We start from the raw sequence: 19,695 nt of genomic DNA, 5'->3' as shown, positions 1-19,695 counted from the left end.
TTAAGTGTTTACGTTTGCACGACTGCATCTTTGTGTGCCCACACTTAGACGCCTTCATCAGCATTCATGTGCGTTTTTGTACTGCCTTTGCTGAGCCTCCCTTCTTCAGATCTCCCAGAATGCTCATCTCCTCCGGTAACATCAATTCTCCATGATGACCCCCATCAATTTTCATAACTGTCCTCCGACTCTCCTTTTTTTTATTTCTTTATTTCTCTCTGCCTCCCATCTCCCCGACACTATGAATCTATATTTTCATCTCACCGCTGTCTCTTCTTCATCTTTCCAGAAGGCAGTCCTTTTTCAGCTGACTCATACTTTCTTTCACCAAATTATTCAAAGATTAAAGATGTATTTTTTTTTTTGTAATCATGGTCTCAAGAATCAAACAAGCTAAGGATTTTTAGCCACACAAACACTGCAAGCCCTAAAAATCTAACAAACTGTTAGGAACGAATACTTAGATATGTTTATATTTGAAAATATTTTATTTATTTTCCTGTGATTTTTTTTCTTTTTCCCCCCCTTAAATTTAATAATTGTTTGTGTTAAATGAAAAGTTTGCTAAACTTTGACGTTATAATTATATTTCAACAGCCAGAAAGGAAATTATGCTGATAAATATTAGGAAGAAAACTTCTTTCAATGGTGAAGAAATCCTGGGAAAAATTGCTAATCTTTCCCGAACAAAATAATAATAATGTTTTTTAAAATGTTTCTGAAAACTGCATTAAAGCTTTGTTTTAAAAGTTAGATGGACCTGCAACACTAATAGAAGATGCATAAGATGCATGATGTTGACACCCAGGTAACAGTAAATGGTAACATGAAGCTTTGCTTTTTTATAAATATGTTTTTATTTATGGCAAAATGTCATATTCACAAAGGCCATTTTTTTCCCAATAAAATAACTGAACTCTTTTTACTTTAAATGGAACTTCAGGAATACTTGAGAAACACAAAGGCTCAGAAAACTGTCAACGTGTAAATGTTTAAAGTTAGTTACAAAACAACACTATAGCCTTTTTGGATCAGTTTCTGTTTAAATGTATTATTTTTTAATTATTTATTGGGGTTTTTAAGTGTTATTCTTTAATGTATTTTTGATTTTATTTACTATACATTTCCATCTTGCAAAGCAATTAAGTATAGTTTTGGTTTAAACATATTTTTAAGTTAGTACTTTTATTGTCTTTGTTGTCTAATTGCTTTTATTGTTTCATCCTTACTGTCTCTAATAATAATAATAATATATATATATATATATATATATATATATATATATATATATATATATATATATATATATATATATATATATATATATATATATATATATATATATATATATATATATATATATATATATGTGTGTGTGTGTGTGTGTGTATATTAATATTAATATTTCTTGTATCAGTTACTTATACAAGCACGAGGAAACAAGTTTTTCAGGACATGCTTCTTTTTAAATCAGAAGCAGTTTTTCTCTACAATCCTAGGATCCCCTGAATACTACATTCTAATTGGCTGAGTTGCTTGTCCGTCTAAATATGGCCCACACTGATTGGTTAAAACTTTCAAAGCCCCCCTCTTTCGTACCTGTCGATCCGTGAGAGGCCAGAGGAACTCAACATCGCCCCGCCCACCGCTTCGCTGCCGCCCCTTTCCATCGGCGTTCAATCGCGAGGCTGATTGACCGCTGCAGCTCTCCTGTGTGGCCCGTGAGAACGCAGATATGGATGTAACAGCCGCGGTACTGAATTAAATTCCGCCTAAATACTCAACCGGGAACCCTCCAAGACAGGAATCCTACACAGACTGCCGGCAGGGATTTACGACAGTACGGAGCGGAGGGAGACACGGGAGCGTGGCAGGAGGGACGCTCGAGCTCAACCGACCGACAGTCAGTGCACGCAGAAATGGCGGAGCACCACGCAGCCAGCGACGGCAAACACAAAGCGTCCGGCAGTGCGAGTGGCACGGTGCACGCGAGCAGCCGACCCGGCGCCACCGGTGGAGGCGGGGGGAAAGGAGGCCTGTCTGGCGGACTTACCCAGCCGGCGGGATGGCAGTCTCTCCTGTCGTTCAGCATTCTTTTTCTGGCCTGCCTCGCGGGATTCAGCTCCAGACTTTTCGCGGTCATCCGGTTTGAGAGCATCATCCACGAGTTTGATCCATGGTGAGAATGCTAGCTTATAGCCTTATCTGTTAGCTTTGAACTTCCTTTTTGTTTTCGTTAAAAAAGCAAGTTTTAACTTTATTTAAATGATTAATTCATTTTTTTGTTAGAAGTTGTGACACAAACGAAGGGTTGCTGGGTAATTTGCCTGGTTTGTGAATGCTAAAGCAAATGCAAAACAAAAAAAAGGTATAATAACCCGACAGTCATGGTTGGAAAAGGTTGTACTCTGCTCTTAGTTTATTCAAATCATTATTCATTCACAGCTTGTAGAACTAAAATGTCTTAAGGGAGTTTATGAGTATGGCTCGTCAATATAATATTGATTGGCGCAGTTTTTTCTTGGAGTTTTTCTGTCGGCTTGCATTAAATGACTACTACTAGACTTAAAGAACAGAAGAAATAACTTTCCTTTTTTTTTCTTTTCTTAAAAATGCTCGTCCTTGCCGCTCTTGACAGCATGCAGTTAGTCTGGTCTGTTGAGCCTGTCATCACTGTGCAGGATTATTGTGCTGGCATGATGGACATTCAAATGACAGCACTGTCCTGCTGCAAGCCACATCCATGATCCAGGAAGCCTGACTGCTGCCTTCATGGATTCTGTTCATGGACAAGGTTCTCTTTTTACTCATGCTGATTATGCTTTATAGACAAATGCTTTGACCCGGGGCTCTTGTGTAGGAAATCCGCATTAGAAATTAGTCTTTCGTTTAATAGATTGAGAAGCTAAAGAGATTCGACACACAGAAGGTGTTGTGATCTTCTTCACAATGACGTGGCGTTTGACTTCTCCATTCAGACTGGACACATTTGGTTGGCTTAAAGTGAACTCAGAGTTCGTTTTCCCCGATAATCCGGAACAAATTTTCAGTCCGATTACACCCGAGCGAACCCTGGTCCGGGACCCATCTGAACCAGACTGAACCTAAACGGCCACCGTAGCCAGGCGTCACGGGACGGAGCAAAGCAACGACGAGACACAGCATCCATCCATCAATCTTCCTCCGCTTATCCGGGACCGGGTCGCGGGGGCAGCAGTCTAAGCAGTGATGCCCAGACGTCCCTCGCCCCAGCCAGCCACTTCCTCCAGCTCCTCTTGGGGGACCCCCGAGGCGTTCCCAGACAAGACACAGCAGCTCATTGAAATGTGGTCGGATGCAGGCTCCTTAAAACAACTTTTAACGTGAATTATGTTGATCCTGACACTGTTTTCACAATATTCTATATGTCATAAACACTTATCAGCGTACCTCCTCACTAACCGCGTTGCAGCACGCCTCCACCGTACCAAAGTAGCGCAAAAAGTGCTATACAGACGTTCTAAGTTGGTCAGCGAAATATAAAGTTTTAGTAAGTGAACTGTTCCGACAAGGATTAGGCCCAGGACTTCCATTATTCTTTCTCTTGTTGCTTTGCCCCACCCTCGTAATTCCTGGCCAATGACTGAAGAGTTCCGTAAGTCACATGGTTTTGTTTACAAGCTTTGGGGTGGAACAGAAATCTCCGGTTGACAGTGGTCTGGATACAGACCCAATTAAGGGTCCGAACCAACAGACTTTGTCAGTTTGAAAACACCCTAAAACAGGAAAAATGGCTCTCGCTTCTGCATTTGTTGTGTGGAAACATTACAGCCTCACAGAAAATCTGTCTTGTTAATGAATCGTGCATAGAGGTGCATGTTGTCCCTCCAGTGTAGTACTTTGAACTGCCTAAAATAGTCAATTAAACGCGCTTTTGTCCCGCAGAAATAAATCTGTAATTCTCATTTTAGGATTTGGTTTTAGGTTGTCGGGCTTTCGCCTCATCCCTCTCAATCTCCATCAGCTGCTGAATGCCACTTTTTTAGCGAGAGTCGAGGCTCTGGAGAATTCCTCGTCGCATCCATCTACTGAAATGCTAGAGTTGTGTATAGATTATCGATAAACCAGACTCTGTTTTTTATGATTGCAGCCTCCATCATTTTCAGACACACATGGAGCTCTTTTTCGGGGGGTGCTCAGATGGTTTTCTGTTTGCAGACTCTCGAATTATTTTCAGCTATTGGTTTTTATTCAACAAGCAGGCAATTTGTACAGTTGTGATTGGATTTGTAGGCAATAAAATATCAGGCATGCTGCGCTAAAAACAGACGCCATGAGCTGTGCTAATCTGGGGAGGGGGGGTATGTTCCTCCTTTTTTAGGTTCTTTAGCCAGCTAGCTTAGCAAATGTCTTTTTAAGACAAAAAAAGAGGAAGTTATAGCCTTGTCTTTGATCCTGGCCAAAATATTGTACAATGTTTCCCAGGAAATGTTACCGCCGCTTCTGCTTAGAGCAGATTTTCCAGCAGTTTGACACGACTACTACAACATCTTGACCATGTCAGCAAAAAAAGAAAAAGAAAAAAAAGGCAGGCTTTGCAACGTTTCACCCCCTACTGGCCTTCAGAGCATCAAGACCCCCCCACCACCTAAACTTAAGGAGTTAGTTGAGGAAAACTAAGTGGTTTTTATAACTGCAGTGAATAATGTTTTGTCAGAAGTTGTTTAGCTGAACGCTGAGCTTCCGTCTCTGTCATGGTTGTGCCTGTCCTCTAGCAGTAAGCAAAGCCGACGGTGTTTAAGCTTTTTTCTTTTTTGGAGCACACAGTCGTCTGCTCTGACAGTGTTTTTGTGCATTTTTTCAAGTTGTGTTTAAAAAACGAAAAGAATATAAAGAAAAGCTTATAGGTTCAGAAAATTTCTCAATACCCAACCTAGATTTGCACTTAACACAGTTAATGAATCTTTATTTGTTTGCATGCTAACCAAATTATCTTTATCATATTAAAAAAAATAAGATTAATCTAAATGTTTTCTGTGTAATTGAATTTCAAAGATTGCTTTGCGTTTGTTAGAAATGATGCTTTTAAAACATTAGCTCAGAGTACAGCGGTGCATGTTTGGATGAGTTTGAAACATCAGTGATAGTAGGGCTTTTGCAGTTTTATACTTGGACAGCCCAATTTAACGAATATGCAATTACAATACAGATTCACATTTGTATATACAGATCAGTAAACATGCAATTAAGAATTCACGTCTTCAGAAATCGACCAACTTTGTGGCGTTTTTTTTAATTTTTATCTTATTGAGGGTCAAATCAAGTCAAATCAAGATAATAACGTGAATAAATAAAACGGAATGTAAATTAAAAAAATAGACATTGTAAATTTGAATCTTGAATTAACTATCAACCCAAAGCTGTTACCAAAGGAAAATATATGTTTGTAACAGATGCTGTTCTGCAGTTCAGATTTTCGTTTTTTTCTTCCTTTTTCGCTTTCAGTCCTGAGTTTGCAGTTTCACTTCAGAGTTCTCATTTTTCAGTATTCAGCCTTATTTTTTTGGGGGGGGGCTTTGAGCCCATTGGCTAAGTCTGATGTTGGTGCTCCCTCTGATGAGGCGTACAGTAGTGATGATGCTTTGTCAATGTTTGGTATCGTTTCCAGAAGCGCCAACAACAGAAACCATTCTGGACCTTTTAAGGTCAACACAACCTCATTTACTTAATGTCAATCATGTCCTTGCAGCCAATGGGCTCAAAGCCCCACCCCCACGTCAAATTATGATCAACTTTGAAATGAAACATTAAACTGAAAACTGAAGCGAAAAACAAAAATTGAAAATATAAATTTGCAGCCGTTGGAAATGAACATTATTTTTCACTTTTCACAGTTTTAGGTTAATAGTTGTTTTTATTCGTTTTTTATTTGATATTGCCATTTACAATGTGTTTTTTTTTAATTCGCCTTTTAACCTGATCCTGAATTTGACCCCATTTATTTTTCTTTTCTTATTAGAAGAGCTCCTATTTCACGTAAAAGTGCATTTAAATTATTTACTAAACTGTTTCTCTGGCACATAACTTGGAACTACTGGACTAACAGGATATACGTTTGGTTTCATGTATGGATTTGCTCTCATACTAAATAAAAAGGAATAAATAAAGTCCAAATTTCTACAAGTCAGGAATAAACTTAATAAAAGCAGTGCTTTACTCATCATGCGTACATGACTTTCACCTTAAATGATTTTCTTTTTTACTTTTTCTTTACATGGCAGTTGATTATTTTCTATAAATAAATGAACTAAAAGTTAGTACTTTAAAACCTTAGAAACCACATTAATGTGCCTTCTTTGGCTCACCCCTTTGTTATTGCTTCAGAAAGTGAAAAGGATCTACAACCTGCTTTTGATGGTGTGTGAAATGAGTATTGATGGACAATTGAGAGGAGATCTTCAGATAATGACCACAAGAAAACTTTTCGCTTTGACCTTGTTGGCTTTAAATTTGCATTATAGTTGTCGGTGTGACATTTTTGAGAGCCTTGTGGTCTCCCAAGGACTGGAAGGCGTTAAAGTGTTGTACAAGCTCGTCCGGAGTGAAACTTTTATCTTTATGAAACTGTACTCATAGGAAAATTTAGGCCAAAGCTGGTGTTCAGTGATGCATTAAGAACCGAATGCACCATGTGATTTCTTTTTTGGAAGAACAGCTGTTTTACATCTGTTGCATTTGTTTTATAAATTCGGTGTTCAAGGTTTAATATTAGAATGAACGATATTTATCTCAAATACAGTTCTTTTGTTGTCTTTAAACATATAAACAAAATGTTTGCATCTCTATTGTATACATTTTTATTGCCTCACTGGGACTGTAGTTTGTAAAAATAAAAAACGTTTAGTTCTTGGAAAAATAAACTGCATCCACTGTTGCCTGCTAATATCCTTAGGAGCCAAAGTTAAAAGCTCTTCATCCTTTTGCAGCCATAAACTCTCTCTCCTTCAAATTAAGTTCAAATTAAGTTAAGACAACCAACCATGCTATTGTAGTTTTACCCCCCCCACCCCCCGCCACCAAATAAACTGGGCTAAGAGAAAAGGTGCCAAATCAGAAACAGGGATATTTCAGAGTGTAAGCAGGGAAATGGCTGTAGGTCATACCAAATAAAGGGGGACACTTCATACTAGGTTTTAAATATATATTACATATTTACCTCAAAAACCCAAGATGGGGTTTCTCTCACTGTTCGCTGCAGTTTTAGCCTCTTGTTAGAAAGCTGAAGTTCATTGCCGGGGCTTAAACCTCGGCTCGTAATTGCTCGATCAAAAATTTTGATGTAGCTGCAGTACTTGAAAAGTTCACACTGGGGTCAAGGGTAAATTGGATTGGGCTCCTTGCACCATCTGTTGTTGTATTATTTGCCATCTGTGTACGCCCTCAACCATAAGCTAGTGATCAAAGAAAACTGAAGCCTCGGAGCTACTTAAAGATATAACAACTCCTTTCCTGCTTCTCTGTAATGAACTTTGGCTTTCTTTGCCAATATTTCACACTATTTTGGTCTGAAAAGACCAGAGATCTGCAGCAAACATTTTAGTCTGCTTTGGTGAAGCGATGGCCAGTACTGGAGCCAAACCTGGCAGCTCTAGCATCTTGACAGAAGCAGAGTAGTGGGAAGTCTGAGTGTTTTGGATGCAGTGGCGCACATTTGAAGATCTTTATAAATCAAGCCGACGTTTGCTGTCAAGTTGCTGAAAGTCTTTTCTCCTCTTTTGGGTCGACTGTCAGCTGCTTTGGGTTCCATCAAATTTGTACGTTTTTGTCAAAGTTTTGACTGAAACTAACAAGTTTGATCTGTGATGATCAGAGATGAAGGTCCTTCTCTGTCCTATACAAATAATAATTAAGCTTTATGGTTGTGTGTTATTGGATGCAGTATTACTGGTACAGACTTTTCATTTATTTGTCTAACTTTAGCACAGTTTTTTTTTCTTGTACTGAAAAGAAAGAGTTCGGGACGATGCAGCAAACATTAATGTCCTCTATTGCATGCATGGTTTCAAACAAATCCATCAGCAAATAAACAGAAATGTTACAGAAATAGATTGGTATATTTATCTTCATCCCACTCCTTGGAGTACCTTATGTACAATGCAATTCTGTGGGAAAGACTGACTCATTGGTTTTCATGTTGTGCTCTTGGATCAGACCCACTTACGCTCATTTTCTATTACACAGTATTACAAAAACAAGAGACGTACGTAATCCCTTTTCTTCTCTACCTCCAAAATTAATTTGCTCCCCTCTCATTAGTCGTCAGACTTTTATGTCAGCCCTCTTAATTTTTCCCCTCTCAAGCATCTCTGGGGACAAGTGTTGGGGACACAGTCTGAGCATCTGAGATGTTCAGCTTGTAGAAAATAAACAGCAGAAGATGGGAACCAAGGTAAACAAAGCCTGTGTATTGGTAGTTTTCAGTAACATGACCTGAAGGCCAAAACAGTGGTTCAAGATGGGGATCAGACTGGCCATGCTATAAAAAAAAGAAACAATAAGCCAAGCAAGCATTTCCTCTGGATCATTTTTATGTTTTTATATTTGTTGTGGTTGAATGCATTTGTCTGCCTAACTATATGCAATAATCTTTGTCAGCCTACTTAATGATGTCCTTTTGCAAAGAAAAGTGACGGTGAAAGACTCGCACAAAGAGCTGCAATGTTTCCAGGACACTAGCAGCCTGCGGCACACTTTGGTTCAGATGTTCTGATTAGAGGAAACCCAGACTCCTTCGACGGTTCATCCAAAAAGTCTAAAACTTGATGTAGTAAAACGAGTAAAAGATTTGCAGCAATGAAGCATGGTATCATTCCAGAATGTCTAAAGATAATCAATTTATAATTTTAGTTGGGGATTACACTGATCTAGTTTAAGCCAAGTTTTCCTTAGTGTCTGCATCAAAACTACAAAAGCTCGTCTCACACAAGCATCTCTGCCTTTTTTGTCCCTTTGCAGATACATTGAATGTTAGAAAATGTTAAGGATTTGGGTTTGTAGTAAACGTTTGAGGTAAGGTAATATTTATCCATAGCTGCCTTTTCCGTTTACTATTCAATTGTGCCAATTGGATTACCGATAATGGATTCGGTTAACGTAAACCCGTCAATTTCAAAACAACTCACAATTATTTGAATAAGGTGTTTGCGCTTGGAGTTGGTTTTTGAGCCGTATTGAAACGGACATATTTCACAAAACTGCAATGGAAACCTTTTTTCCAAATGAAATGAGTCACGTGACCAACAAGCGGATGGCGATACAGTTCTTGGTAGGAACTGGCTGCCTTGGGTGCTACACAGCTGGCGCCACCAGAGGTCCCACAGCATCACACAGCTCATCTAAAGTTGAGTGTGTCATGTGGAACTGTTGGATCCACAGCTCCTCTGTAAAACCACCAACCACGATTTCCCAAAATGGCTTCATGCGTAGCCGTGTAAGGAGCTCGCTGTTGCACAGCCTGAAGAAGATGCCGACGTTTCCTTTGATAGATGATGAGCGCTAGTGCCGTGGCAGAAATGCAGATGTATCTGTTGTCAAAGTATTGTTCACATCCGTCGCCATGTTTCTGAATAATTTATCGCGCGAGTTGGTTTGTGTTTATTCACATAATTAGGATTTAATAGAAACAGTGTAAGTGCAAAAGTGTGATGTTTTTTCCCCCCGGACATGGTCTCATGGTGGCTAAGTGTTTTGCCACTTGGTGTATGTATCGTACGAGTGACTTATTCTGCAATAAATCTGCCTCAGTTTTTGATCAAAACCTCCCAAATTTCTCGTCAGTAAACATCTGCTCTGGAAGTGGAGACCGAACTGCTTCTGTCAGGAAAGAAACGACGACTAAAGATCAAATCTGTTGGAGTTTTTAACTAATTATACTGTAGGATAGGATAAAATGTTTATATTTTTCTTTTATTGGGTTAGTTATGACTAAAGAAGATGTATGGAAATGTTTCTCAAGTTGTATGTACTAAGTAGCCAATTTTGCTTAGAATTCTGTCCCCATATGTAGTTAATGTTATTCAGATCAAATTGATTTATTTTTATTATTCTTGTTGACTAAACCTTTCTTTTATGAGTGTCAAATGTTGGAGTTTGTTTTTTTTCCCTATAGCATTGAGTAAACATTAAATCTATAATGCTCCAGAAAATCAGCATCCACTTTTTAAAAAGCCTCGCCTGGTTCATATAATATTCCAACGTTTTTCTGAGTACAACTGCAACGCACGTTTGGTTTCAGTGATGCCAGTACTGAAACTGGATTCAGTTTCTTTACGTATTTCAGTGCTTGACATTGTCGAACATCTAGAATGTTGTTTTATATGTATGTAAATGATACATAGTTTACTGTAAGCCTTTGTTGTGCTCTCTTCTGACACCCAGTGTTGCAGAGAACAATGGGGACTGTCCCTTGGGCTACAGATAATGTAAAAGTGGTTATCCAAAGGCTTTTTTGTTTTTGTATGTTGGCATCACACATAAAATGTCTCAAAATATGTTCAGTGTTGCAGAGAGTACTTGAACAGGTTATGTTTGTGTTATGTGATAGTATCTATTGCAGTTTGACTCTTGCCAGAGCTCTCTGTTGAGCGTATGTGACAGTTGGGATTTGATTTCCTTCTCCCCTGAGGTTTCAAAGTGTGAGCTCTGCAGGAAGTACCATTCAAACTAACTTCTGTGTTTGGGGCCCATCCTGTTCTGTGACTTTGGCGCAGTAAAAATCTGTTGTGCTGTCGACAGCAATTATATTACCAGTTTTCATCTAAATTTGTCAACACTGGGAATACATGTTTTATTTTTCCATCACTTCCAATATCAACCACAGGAGCAGATCTTCAGGTTGCCCCAGATTCAAACACGTATAATGGCAGAAATCCAGCCATTGGTGCTTAAATATAGAAAGTGCTGTGGAGGGTATCAGTTCCGTCTTGCAGAGTAGACAATGAGTGCTCGCTTGTTCGGCTGTTGCAGCTTTTGTCAAGCTGTTTGTTTGCTTGCTGTTGTCATGGGCGTTTTGATGTGTTTGTTGGTCCATGACCATCCAATCTGCAGAACACATCCACTCGGATGAAGGCAGGAGCACCACGCTTCCTCCAGAAAGGCTGTAGTAGCAGACAGTAATTTTACTGCCTATGCAAATGTCGTTTTCCTGGAGCAGGAGTTCAGGATCACTATAATTTGCATGTGAGGCTGTAAGCTTCTAATAGACATGTTAGACATCTTGTATTTGTTCTTCGGGAAAGAGTTCTCAGAACTTGTCAATATATCATAAGAGTTCCTGGCAAACATTAAATTTGAGAGTAATGGGCAAAATGATGCATTTGCAGGAAGCAGTATTGACTTAATGGCTTCTGCAGTCATTTTTGCAGAGACAGTCTCTGCATTTTGACTCCTCCTGACTGCTTGTTGGCCTCTTTTTGTGGTGTTTTTTTAAACTAGTCCTCACTGCCCTCCTGGTGGTGTTGGGAATTCAGTGCTAAAACATCCCTGTCCTCTCACTGACAGAAGTCGGCATACATCTCTGTGGCCAAGTGCACCTGCAAACAGAGGAGTGAGGAAGAGGAGTGAAGAAAGAAATGAACACCTGCCAGACATTTAATCTCAGAGAGGTTTTAGTGACAAAGCTCAAGGTAGTTCATTGTTCTGAAAGCTACTGTGGTACTCTTCTGTTCATGTGTAATATGCTCTTTACAGAGTAATTGAAGAGGAAGGTTAGCTGTGTTATTTTGTCTGCCCGTGGTTGGACTATATGTTGTCTGTAGTGGTTAGACTTCTTACAGAAGACCCATTTAACAAGATCAACTGCTTAAGTAATCTGTCAAGAGGCTGAACATGTTTTAACCCGTTTCTGTGACCCATTCTGCAAAAGCTCTTCTGTTATTTCTATTTCTTTAGTATTAGTGAGGCTTGGTAAATTATCCTGGATTAGTGTCAGGAAAAAAGAGTTTTTCTACAGTAACTTGAGATGTAATTGTTGGTACAGTATATTATGAAGCTTTAACTTCGATTTGTCAGGAATGGTTGGTTTAGCATCTTCTATAGGTTGTCAAGAATGAAATCTAAACCTATCCTTTTTGTAGAATACTTTAATTAGATTACTATTATTTTGAATGCCATTCTTTTAAATATTTGTTTGGTTTTTTTTAAACCTTTTTACTCCAAAAAACCTTGACTTGCGTGAGAATTTCCTCTGTATCCTTTCAGATTTACAGATCTGTTGGCATTGTCTCTGAAGACATGGTCAGTGTTTCTTTTGCTGATTTCCTTCATGACTGAATAAACACTTTAGCCCTTGAATGCTGGATCTTTAGCCCCAAAGAATGACTGAACCAATTATTAGTCACCTGGATCAGGTGTGTTCAGTCAAATCTGAAACTCTCTCTCAATCCAGCCAATCAGCAATTACTGGGTTGGAGATGCCTGGAAATAGTTGAAGATTTACGGTAGTTCAAAGAATGTCAGCACTGTAGCTAAAGCTCTGATGTTAGAAGGTTTAATGTGATCTGTAGTTTGGCGTGGATTGATTTTTGGTGCATGTAGTTCAGTGGTATCAGTTTAAAGGGAAACTTGTGTATTTGAACTTTAGGGTTTGATTCCTGAACTAAATGTCACATTTCTACATACCAGTAGTTGTGTTAATAAAACTTTTTTGCCATTCTTCTTTGACTTTAGGCATATCACAGACATAATGGTTTTATTTACATTTCTGGATCTGTCTCTTTGAACTATAACACCAATGTGATAAGTCTTTAGCTCTAAACTACTTACAGTTAATTTGATACAGAGATGCCGATGTATCTGCTGTTTGAAGGCAAATTCTTTCATCAGGGTAGCTCCCTTTAAGCTCATCTGGATGTATCATTTCAGATCGTCACGATCCGTGGCCTGGCTTTTGTTTTTAATGTGGACAACTGATGGTGGAGAAACAAGAACACGGCCATCATTCGTTTTTGTCCGTTGGTGCCGGTGAATGAAGGTGTAGCGTAGAGGATGAGTGGCGAAAGGAGTCCTGAGGGGAGGGAATTAAAAAGATGACAGGTGGACTAATGGAGGGTAGACGGGACATGGTGACAGCTTTAATAGATCGTCAATCTTGAAAATGGCTTTCACATCACAGCGGCGTTCTCATAGTTCAGCTAAAAATGCACAGAACTGCAAAAGACGGATGAGATCAGTAAGTAGAGCTGTAAAAAAAACTTTGAGAAGCTCTGGAGTATTGACTTATTAAATTGTTCAAATAATGAACAAATGAAATATTGTTTTTTTCTTCTTTTTTTACCAATAAGAACACGACTTTTTAAAACGTATTGGTGTTCAATTTACTTTAACAAAGTGCAGCATCACTGCCCACATATAGGACCCTGATCTCTATTTTAATCTTATATCTTATGAAATCCCCACAGGGAAAAGAAACCTGTGTGTTATACTTGAGGATTGAAAGCAGACTCGTGCTTGATGTCTTTGTAGCCACCGCAGGCAGGAACCGTTCTGTCCTTCTCTACGTCACTTTATGTTTCTTCTCAACCGTTTGAATGACTGTTTATAATACTTCCAGAAATAACTTGATACGTAAGTTATGTACTACTCTTTATGTTGCTGACGTTGGTGGAAAAGTTGTGGTCTTGATTGCAGGCAAGAGGCAGTTTTAACCAACAAAACCAAGTCTGACTCTGGAAATGACAGAAGCAACACATCTGTTGGCAGGTATCAACTTGATCTGCAGAAGAGACCTGCAGAAACTGACACTCAATTTCAGTCATTTTCAAAAAGTAGTTATTAAAAAAAAACAATATTCACAACTTATTGTACGCCATAAATGTGGTTTACACTTTAATGAAAAAAGGCCATAACCCTGTTTATAAATGTTAAATTTTCAATGGATTAGACATTTGAAAAACAGCAACACTTACTGGTTTCTTTCCACCGATACAATTACTGACAATAAATGAAGAATCCCTGTGAACTGGTTACTAAAACGTAAAAATTCCCCTTGTGGGTAATAAAAGTGCTTTAACCTCAAAATTCAGTTGTGTTGGGTAAAGTGATACCATCTGGATTCTCACGCCATTTCTTTTTATTGTGTTTCTCATTTTGTACTCTGGACTTCCCTACTTTGGGCAGCTGTGGTGTAAAGGTAGAGCGGTAGACCTCTGTGTTGATCGCAGGTTCGGTCCCTACCATGCTCACCCATGTGTCGAAGTGTCCTTGGGGAAGACCCCACATTGCTACTGGTGGCAATAGATTGGTGTCACGCACGTGGGTGAATGAGACTGTATGTAAAGCACTTGAAGGCCTTAACTCAAGGTAGAAAACTACTATAAAAGCATACACCATTTAGTGTTTATACTTGTGTGACAAGAGTTTCCAAACTGGCAAAAGCAAACTCCAAGGTTTAGAGAAAAATACATAAATGCTGTGTAACAACTTAAATGGCAATCCTCCATTACAGTTTTTCAGTTAAAGCTGGCTTTTGCCAACCTACCTCTTTTTCCAACACTCTTCCAAAATTATAGACGATTTCCTCTCCTTATTTACTTTTTAGTTGAACCCTGAGGAACTCTTGTGATGGCAAAAGATTTCAAAGCTTTTTTACTTGTTATTTCAGTGAACAGTTTTGCTAAACATGTTTGTTCGAATGTCTCTCTTTTACTCTTGTTTTCAAAGAAATGGCACTTTATCTGTAAAGTAGATTCCTTTTATGTCTACATTTAATTGGTTTCTCTTCTCCAGTTTATTTTTTTTTTTTTAACCGTTTTTGCATTATTTTTTGTGACAGCTATTGCCTTGAACGCTACTTTTCTTTGACATTGGGAATCAAAGACTACAAAGTTTGCATAAGCCTGTGATGGTCTTTTTCACTCCTGAGTTTCATCTCAACCGGGAGTCTTCAAAGCTGAACTTCACAGCCACTAGTTTTTTTATTTATTTATTTTTTTTTAAAGAAAGATGTATCAAAAACGTGTTGCCTGACTTTGACTTTCAAAAAAAAAAAAGCGTATATCAAAACTTTTATGAAATTTAAACTGCTTTTAGTTTTAGATTAGGTTGAAGGTAAAAAAGTGTAGATAAATATCTTTATGTGAGTTGACAAATGCAGACTTCAACATTTCCCGTAGTTGGGCCTTCACAATTTTGTAATGAAAATATCTTTTTATTAAAAAATATATTTCGTGGAATTCTCTCAAGTTTTTTATGTTACCTTATAGAGATTTGTCATCTGCTCAGGTGAATATTTTAGGAAAATTTAAACCAAATGTTTTATGGACAGGCGGACACTTTTGCATTTGTGTAACACTTTTGAAGCAGAGCTCAAACTTCATTTAGTTGCTCAATGACATGCAAGTAAAAGTGATGACATCTATTATTGTACCTGGATATAGTTCAATAGACTATTTTTTTATTTTTACTGACCGTACTTTAAGTTTACACCAAAATCTGCAGACAACACCTTTTTCAGTAATGGAGGAAAAAAAAGTTATATTTAAGGGTTTTCTCAATATAAAATGGCCCATCTGCACATCCCACTTGTCAACAATTGGACAGGGGAGATGTCTGTTTGAATGCCAGCGAGTTGGTGTCAGAAGTGGGTGCACAGTGCTAAAAAGAAATAAGCAGTTTGAGCGTAGCTGGTGGGAACCACAACATAGTGTTCAATGGGCGTCTGCAGGCTTACACCATCTTTACGTTTTCTATTCTGGTAGATTAGGGGCAGATCGACTGAACGTGATGTGTTTTCTTCCACACTGTGTGTATTAGAGAAAATAAGGTTATCGTTGGATCGCTGTAAGGAACATTTTGATCTGTTGGACTGCATGTGTGTTTCAGTGAGTTTTAAACCTTGCATGAAGGCACAGAGTTTTACTTATTTAGCTGTGATAACAGGAAGGTATTCCCATGAAAGATGATCCCTGACAAACTGGAGATGTGTAAAATGTTCAGATCGTACCATTAGCTGTACTGTTTGCATCAGCACCTTTATTTACTGTGGAAATTAGAATCTCAATTTGCTTTTGTGCATTCCTCGTCTGAGGTGTAATAACTGATCTTGTACTGTGAGAGTTTTTAGCAGCCCTTTATTCATCTTACACTCCCACACAAACACCCTATAGACACCCCCCCCTTTCGTTGCTAGAGGTAGAGGCAGAATTCTAACATCATTACAGCACTCCCACCAAAGGCTTTGTCCCATTTGATGTGGCCTGTTAAACAAAAGCTGAATTTGGCTGTGAGTTCAATGCACTGCATCTCCCAGTTCACAAGGGGTGCTGGATCTGTATCTGCCTCTGGCAAGGATTTGGAGATTTGCTTCTTAGATGAGTAGAAGCCTTCACTTTCTTCACCTCTCCACATGTATGGGTATGAGAGGAGAGTACAGAGTTTACATGCAGGATGAGCCCATTGTTGCCTTTTATGTATTCTCTTTGCCCGAAGCCCAGTTTTCTACCATGATGCTATCGCAGTGCCTTTCGTGCCGATGCGTTATCTTGCTGTTCTTAATTTCTTAGAGTTACAAAGTCAGATTGGGGAATTTCGGGGTTTCTGCGTGGAGCGGCTTGGGGATAAAGCTGCTGCTCCCTTGGAGTTCACGCTGAAAGTATGACATCCCACCCAATTAAGGCGTGTCACAGCTGTTTTTAAATGAGTTATAACCTGAGCAGCTGCTGCAGCCTCACAGAGGAACGGACCGAATTGATTCGCGATTGGGAACGAGTTCTTTTCATTTGCATAGATATGGGATTATTTTGACTTCCCAGGCCCTGTAGCTGTTCTTAATGTGTCAGCTCTTCCATTGTAGTGAGTCCAAAGTGGGTCATGCAGCTGTTTTAGTGGCCGCCACATGCTGAGAGGTGGGTTAGTTGGGTTACCGTGGTAACATTAAGAGCCTTTGTTGTGTAAACCTGGAGGAACAAAACTCATCATTGTTTAGAAGTGTGTCTTAAATTGCCTGGCTTGAACTCCAATTGTAGTATAAGAACACAATAGGGGTTCATTATTTTCACCATATCTGGCTTGTCTTCTTTGGGTCATGAATCCTAGAGTGTGGAATCCACTTTTTGTCTTGGTAGGTGTTTAAACGCATAAGGTGGGTGTTGTTGCAGATCTAGTGGGTATTACTGCTGCAGTGGATCCTTGTTGTTAATTTAGTGGTGGATCACCAGCTTTTATTGATAAACTTTTCAAGGAGACGACTGATTTTTGCTACGTAAAGTAATTTAAACGGGGAAAAAGGCTCCATTCTCACTAGCTTTGTTCCGGATTTTGTCTTTCTATGCTTTCTATTCACTAAACAGACTAGGAATTTTGGAATTTAACCCAATCAAAGACTCCCCTGTGGAAAAGTGAAACATTGCTGTGTCACCACTGCAGGAAAAAAAAGAACAAAGGGGAGAACAGGGCTGTATCCTCTGTTGTTTCCCATTATCTCATAGCCGTAAAATATAAAAGAGCAGATGCAGCCATGTGGTAGGAAATAATGATGAAGGGACCGCAGTGGTACTGAGAACGCTGGATAATTATTCAACCCTTACAGCAGATTTTGACCCCAAAGGATTTTGGAACCACGGTTGCACGCCGGTTAATGCAGGAACGGCAGCTTTGGGGCAACAATAACTTGTTAGGATGCAGGCATGCCGTCTTTATGATTGTTGAGTTTGCAGATGGGGGTAATGAGCACAGACTTCTATTTCCCTGACTGGGATGTTACTGAGTGCCTTGCTCTGATTTTCAAACCAATGAGGCATAAATGTCTTGCCACCTTTCTGTGATGAGTTGTTCTGCAGATCACAGAGCAACTGTAACACTCCTACATGGATTAATATTGTTTGGTCCGAGCTAGGCGTTTGTTTGTTTTACAGTTCTAATTGCTTGAAATTGGTTTTATTATGCTTTTTTTTGGGCCTTTTATAAACACACTTAACCAGCAAATATATGATCTCTTTTGGAGTTTTTTCTTTCTTTTAAAGATGTTAAATCTTTAGCGTATAACTTTACAGAGGCATGTTAAAGTGGAAATGTGTTTACTAGGCCTGCACAATAAACCGCAAATGTATCACTATCGCGATATCAAGCTGTGCAATACGCATATCACAAAAATTGCAATAAATGATAACTTTAAACGTGCTAAAACAATCTTATGGCAACTTGAAGTATTTAACAAATCAAAATAAATCCCTTTATGCATTTGACCAACCGCATGGACTCCTTTATATTATTGACTGACCGAATGGAGCCCTTTCACGCTAGATGTTTGCCTCCTATGTAGACGAGGGTCATTTGGAGTGTATTATAAGTAAGTTATGTGGACTCTTATTTAAGTTAAACTGTTGCAGTGAAATGGAATATTGTATTTAATTGTTTTGCTATTTGTTCATATATCGCACGTTATATCGTCATCGCAATATCAATCACTATTATTGCAAATTGGGAGTTTTCCTCATATCGTGCAGCCCTACTGAAAACATTGTTGAAGGGAAATAGTGACGTAATTGGTCAGAACTGCCCTTATGGGTAGATACGGGCTGTCTGTTGGTAAAAAATGGGCAAACCTTTGAGGCACGCAGTTGGCATGCATAAAATACCAAGATCGTATACAGCTTGGTGAACCCGTAGAGAGAAAACTTGTATGCACATTTTTTTTCTATGGACAAGCTGCAAGTGACAGGTCATAGTCTTATTTCAATCCTGTTCACGTGATAAGTGCGCACTCCTCTCGTGCAACCTGTTAGAAATAAGGAAATAAGACAGAATATAGTTTGTGTGGGCGTCCTTAACACTTGCTTATCACATGCACATCTTGTGTTCAATTTGTTTAGTCAGTAAGGAGCCAGCACTCACACCTGACTAATGACTAGTGTGGCATAAGGACATCGTACGACAGCATCACTGGTAGCTTATAAGTGCGTGTAACTTCCATAAGCCTTACGAACTCCTCATGATTCCCTACACTCGTCAATGGTACGTTCCATATTCATGATGTCCCTTGAGGTGGTCGTATGAGCCTTAAGAGAACTGCAAGACACACCTTTTTTTTGTAATTACCATGGCTCATAGTAGTAGGTTTAGTAGTAGGTTTAAAGGTTTCGTAACAAAATTGAATTAAGGCTTTGAATGAGTGAAAATATTGTGGTTACATTTCACCGCGAAAGAGGAGGGCAGGGATGCCAGTTTAGTTTAGTCAGTGTGTTAGTTGTATTTAGTATTTTCCTATTGAATTCTATGTATTCATGAACCTTTTGATTTTATGTTTTACTTTTTCAATTACCGATATGAAGCCCATCGAGACGACTGTTGTTGTGAATTTGGGCTATACAAATAAAATTGAATTGAATTAAAGGTTGTCATCTGGACTTGGTTTTTAAAGTTGAAGACGTTTCACCTCTTATCCAAAAGGCCTTGTCAATTCTGTAATAGCTGGTAAATTTCAGAATTGACAAAGCCTTTTGAATAGGGCTGCACGATATGAAGAAAACTCGCGATATGCGATATTAGTGATTAATATTGCGATAACGATATAATTTGCGGTATATAAACAATTAGCAAAACAACCAAAAATATTATTCCCATTCCATTACAACAGCTTAAAAATTATACTACAAATGACCCTTGTTGACATAGGAGGCGAACATACAACATAATAGGGCGCCATCCGATTAGTTAACAACG

At 38.8% G+C, this 19,695-nt stretch overlaps 1 protein-coding gene across 1 annotated transcript in view; it reads left to right on the top strand.

The window, feature by feature from the left end:
* The first annotated feature begins 1,646 nt into the window (after window positions 1-1,646).
* The window catches only part of LOC101170442 (dolichyl-diphosphooligosaccharide--protein glycosyltransferase subunit STT3B), a 78,478-nt gene continuing 60,429 nt past the window's right edge, over window positions 1,647-19,695 (top strand). The window contains exon 1 of the mRNA XM_023959614.1: window positions 1,647-2,179. Coding sequence (XP_023815382.1) covers window positions 1,920-2,179 — 260 coding nt within the window. The 5' untranslated portion in view covers window positions 1,647-1,919. The remainder of the gene's footprint in view (window positions 2,180-19,695) is intronic.

The sequence above is a fragment of the Oryzias latipes genome, chromosome 11, assembly GCF_002234675.1.
Source record: "Oryzias latipes chromosome 11, ASM223467v1".
NCBI classification, from domain to species: domain Eukaryota; kingdom Metazoa; phylum Chordata; class Actinopteri; order Beloniformes; family Adrianichthyidae; genus Oryzias; species Oryzias latipes.
Note: the sequence above shows the minus strand (reverse complement) of the source record. Positions and strands in the feature narration are given on the sequence as shown.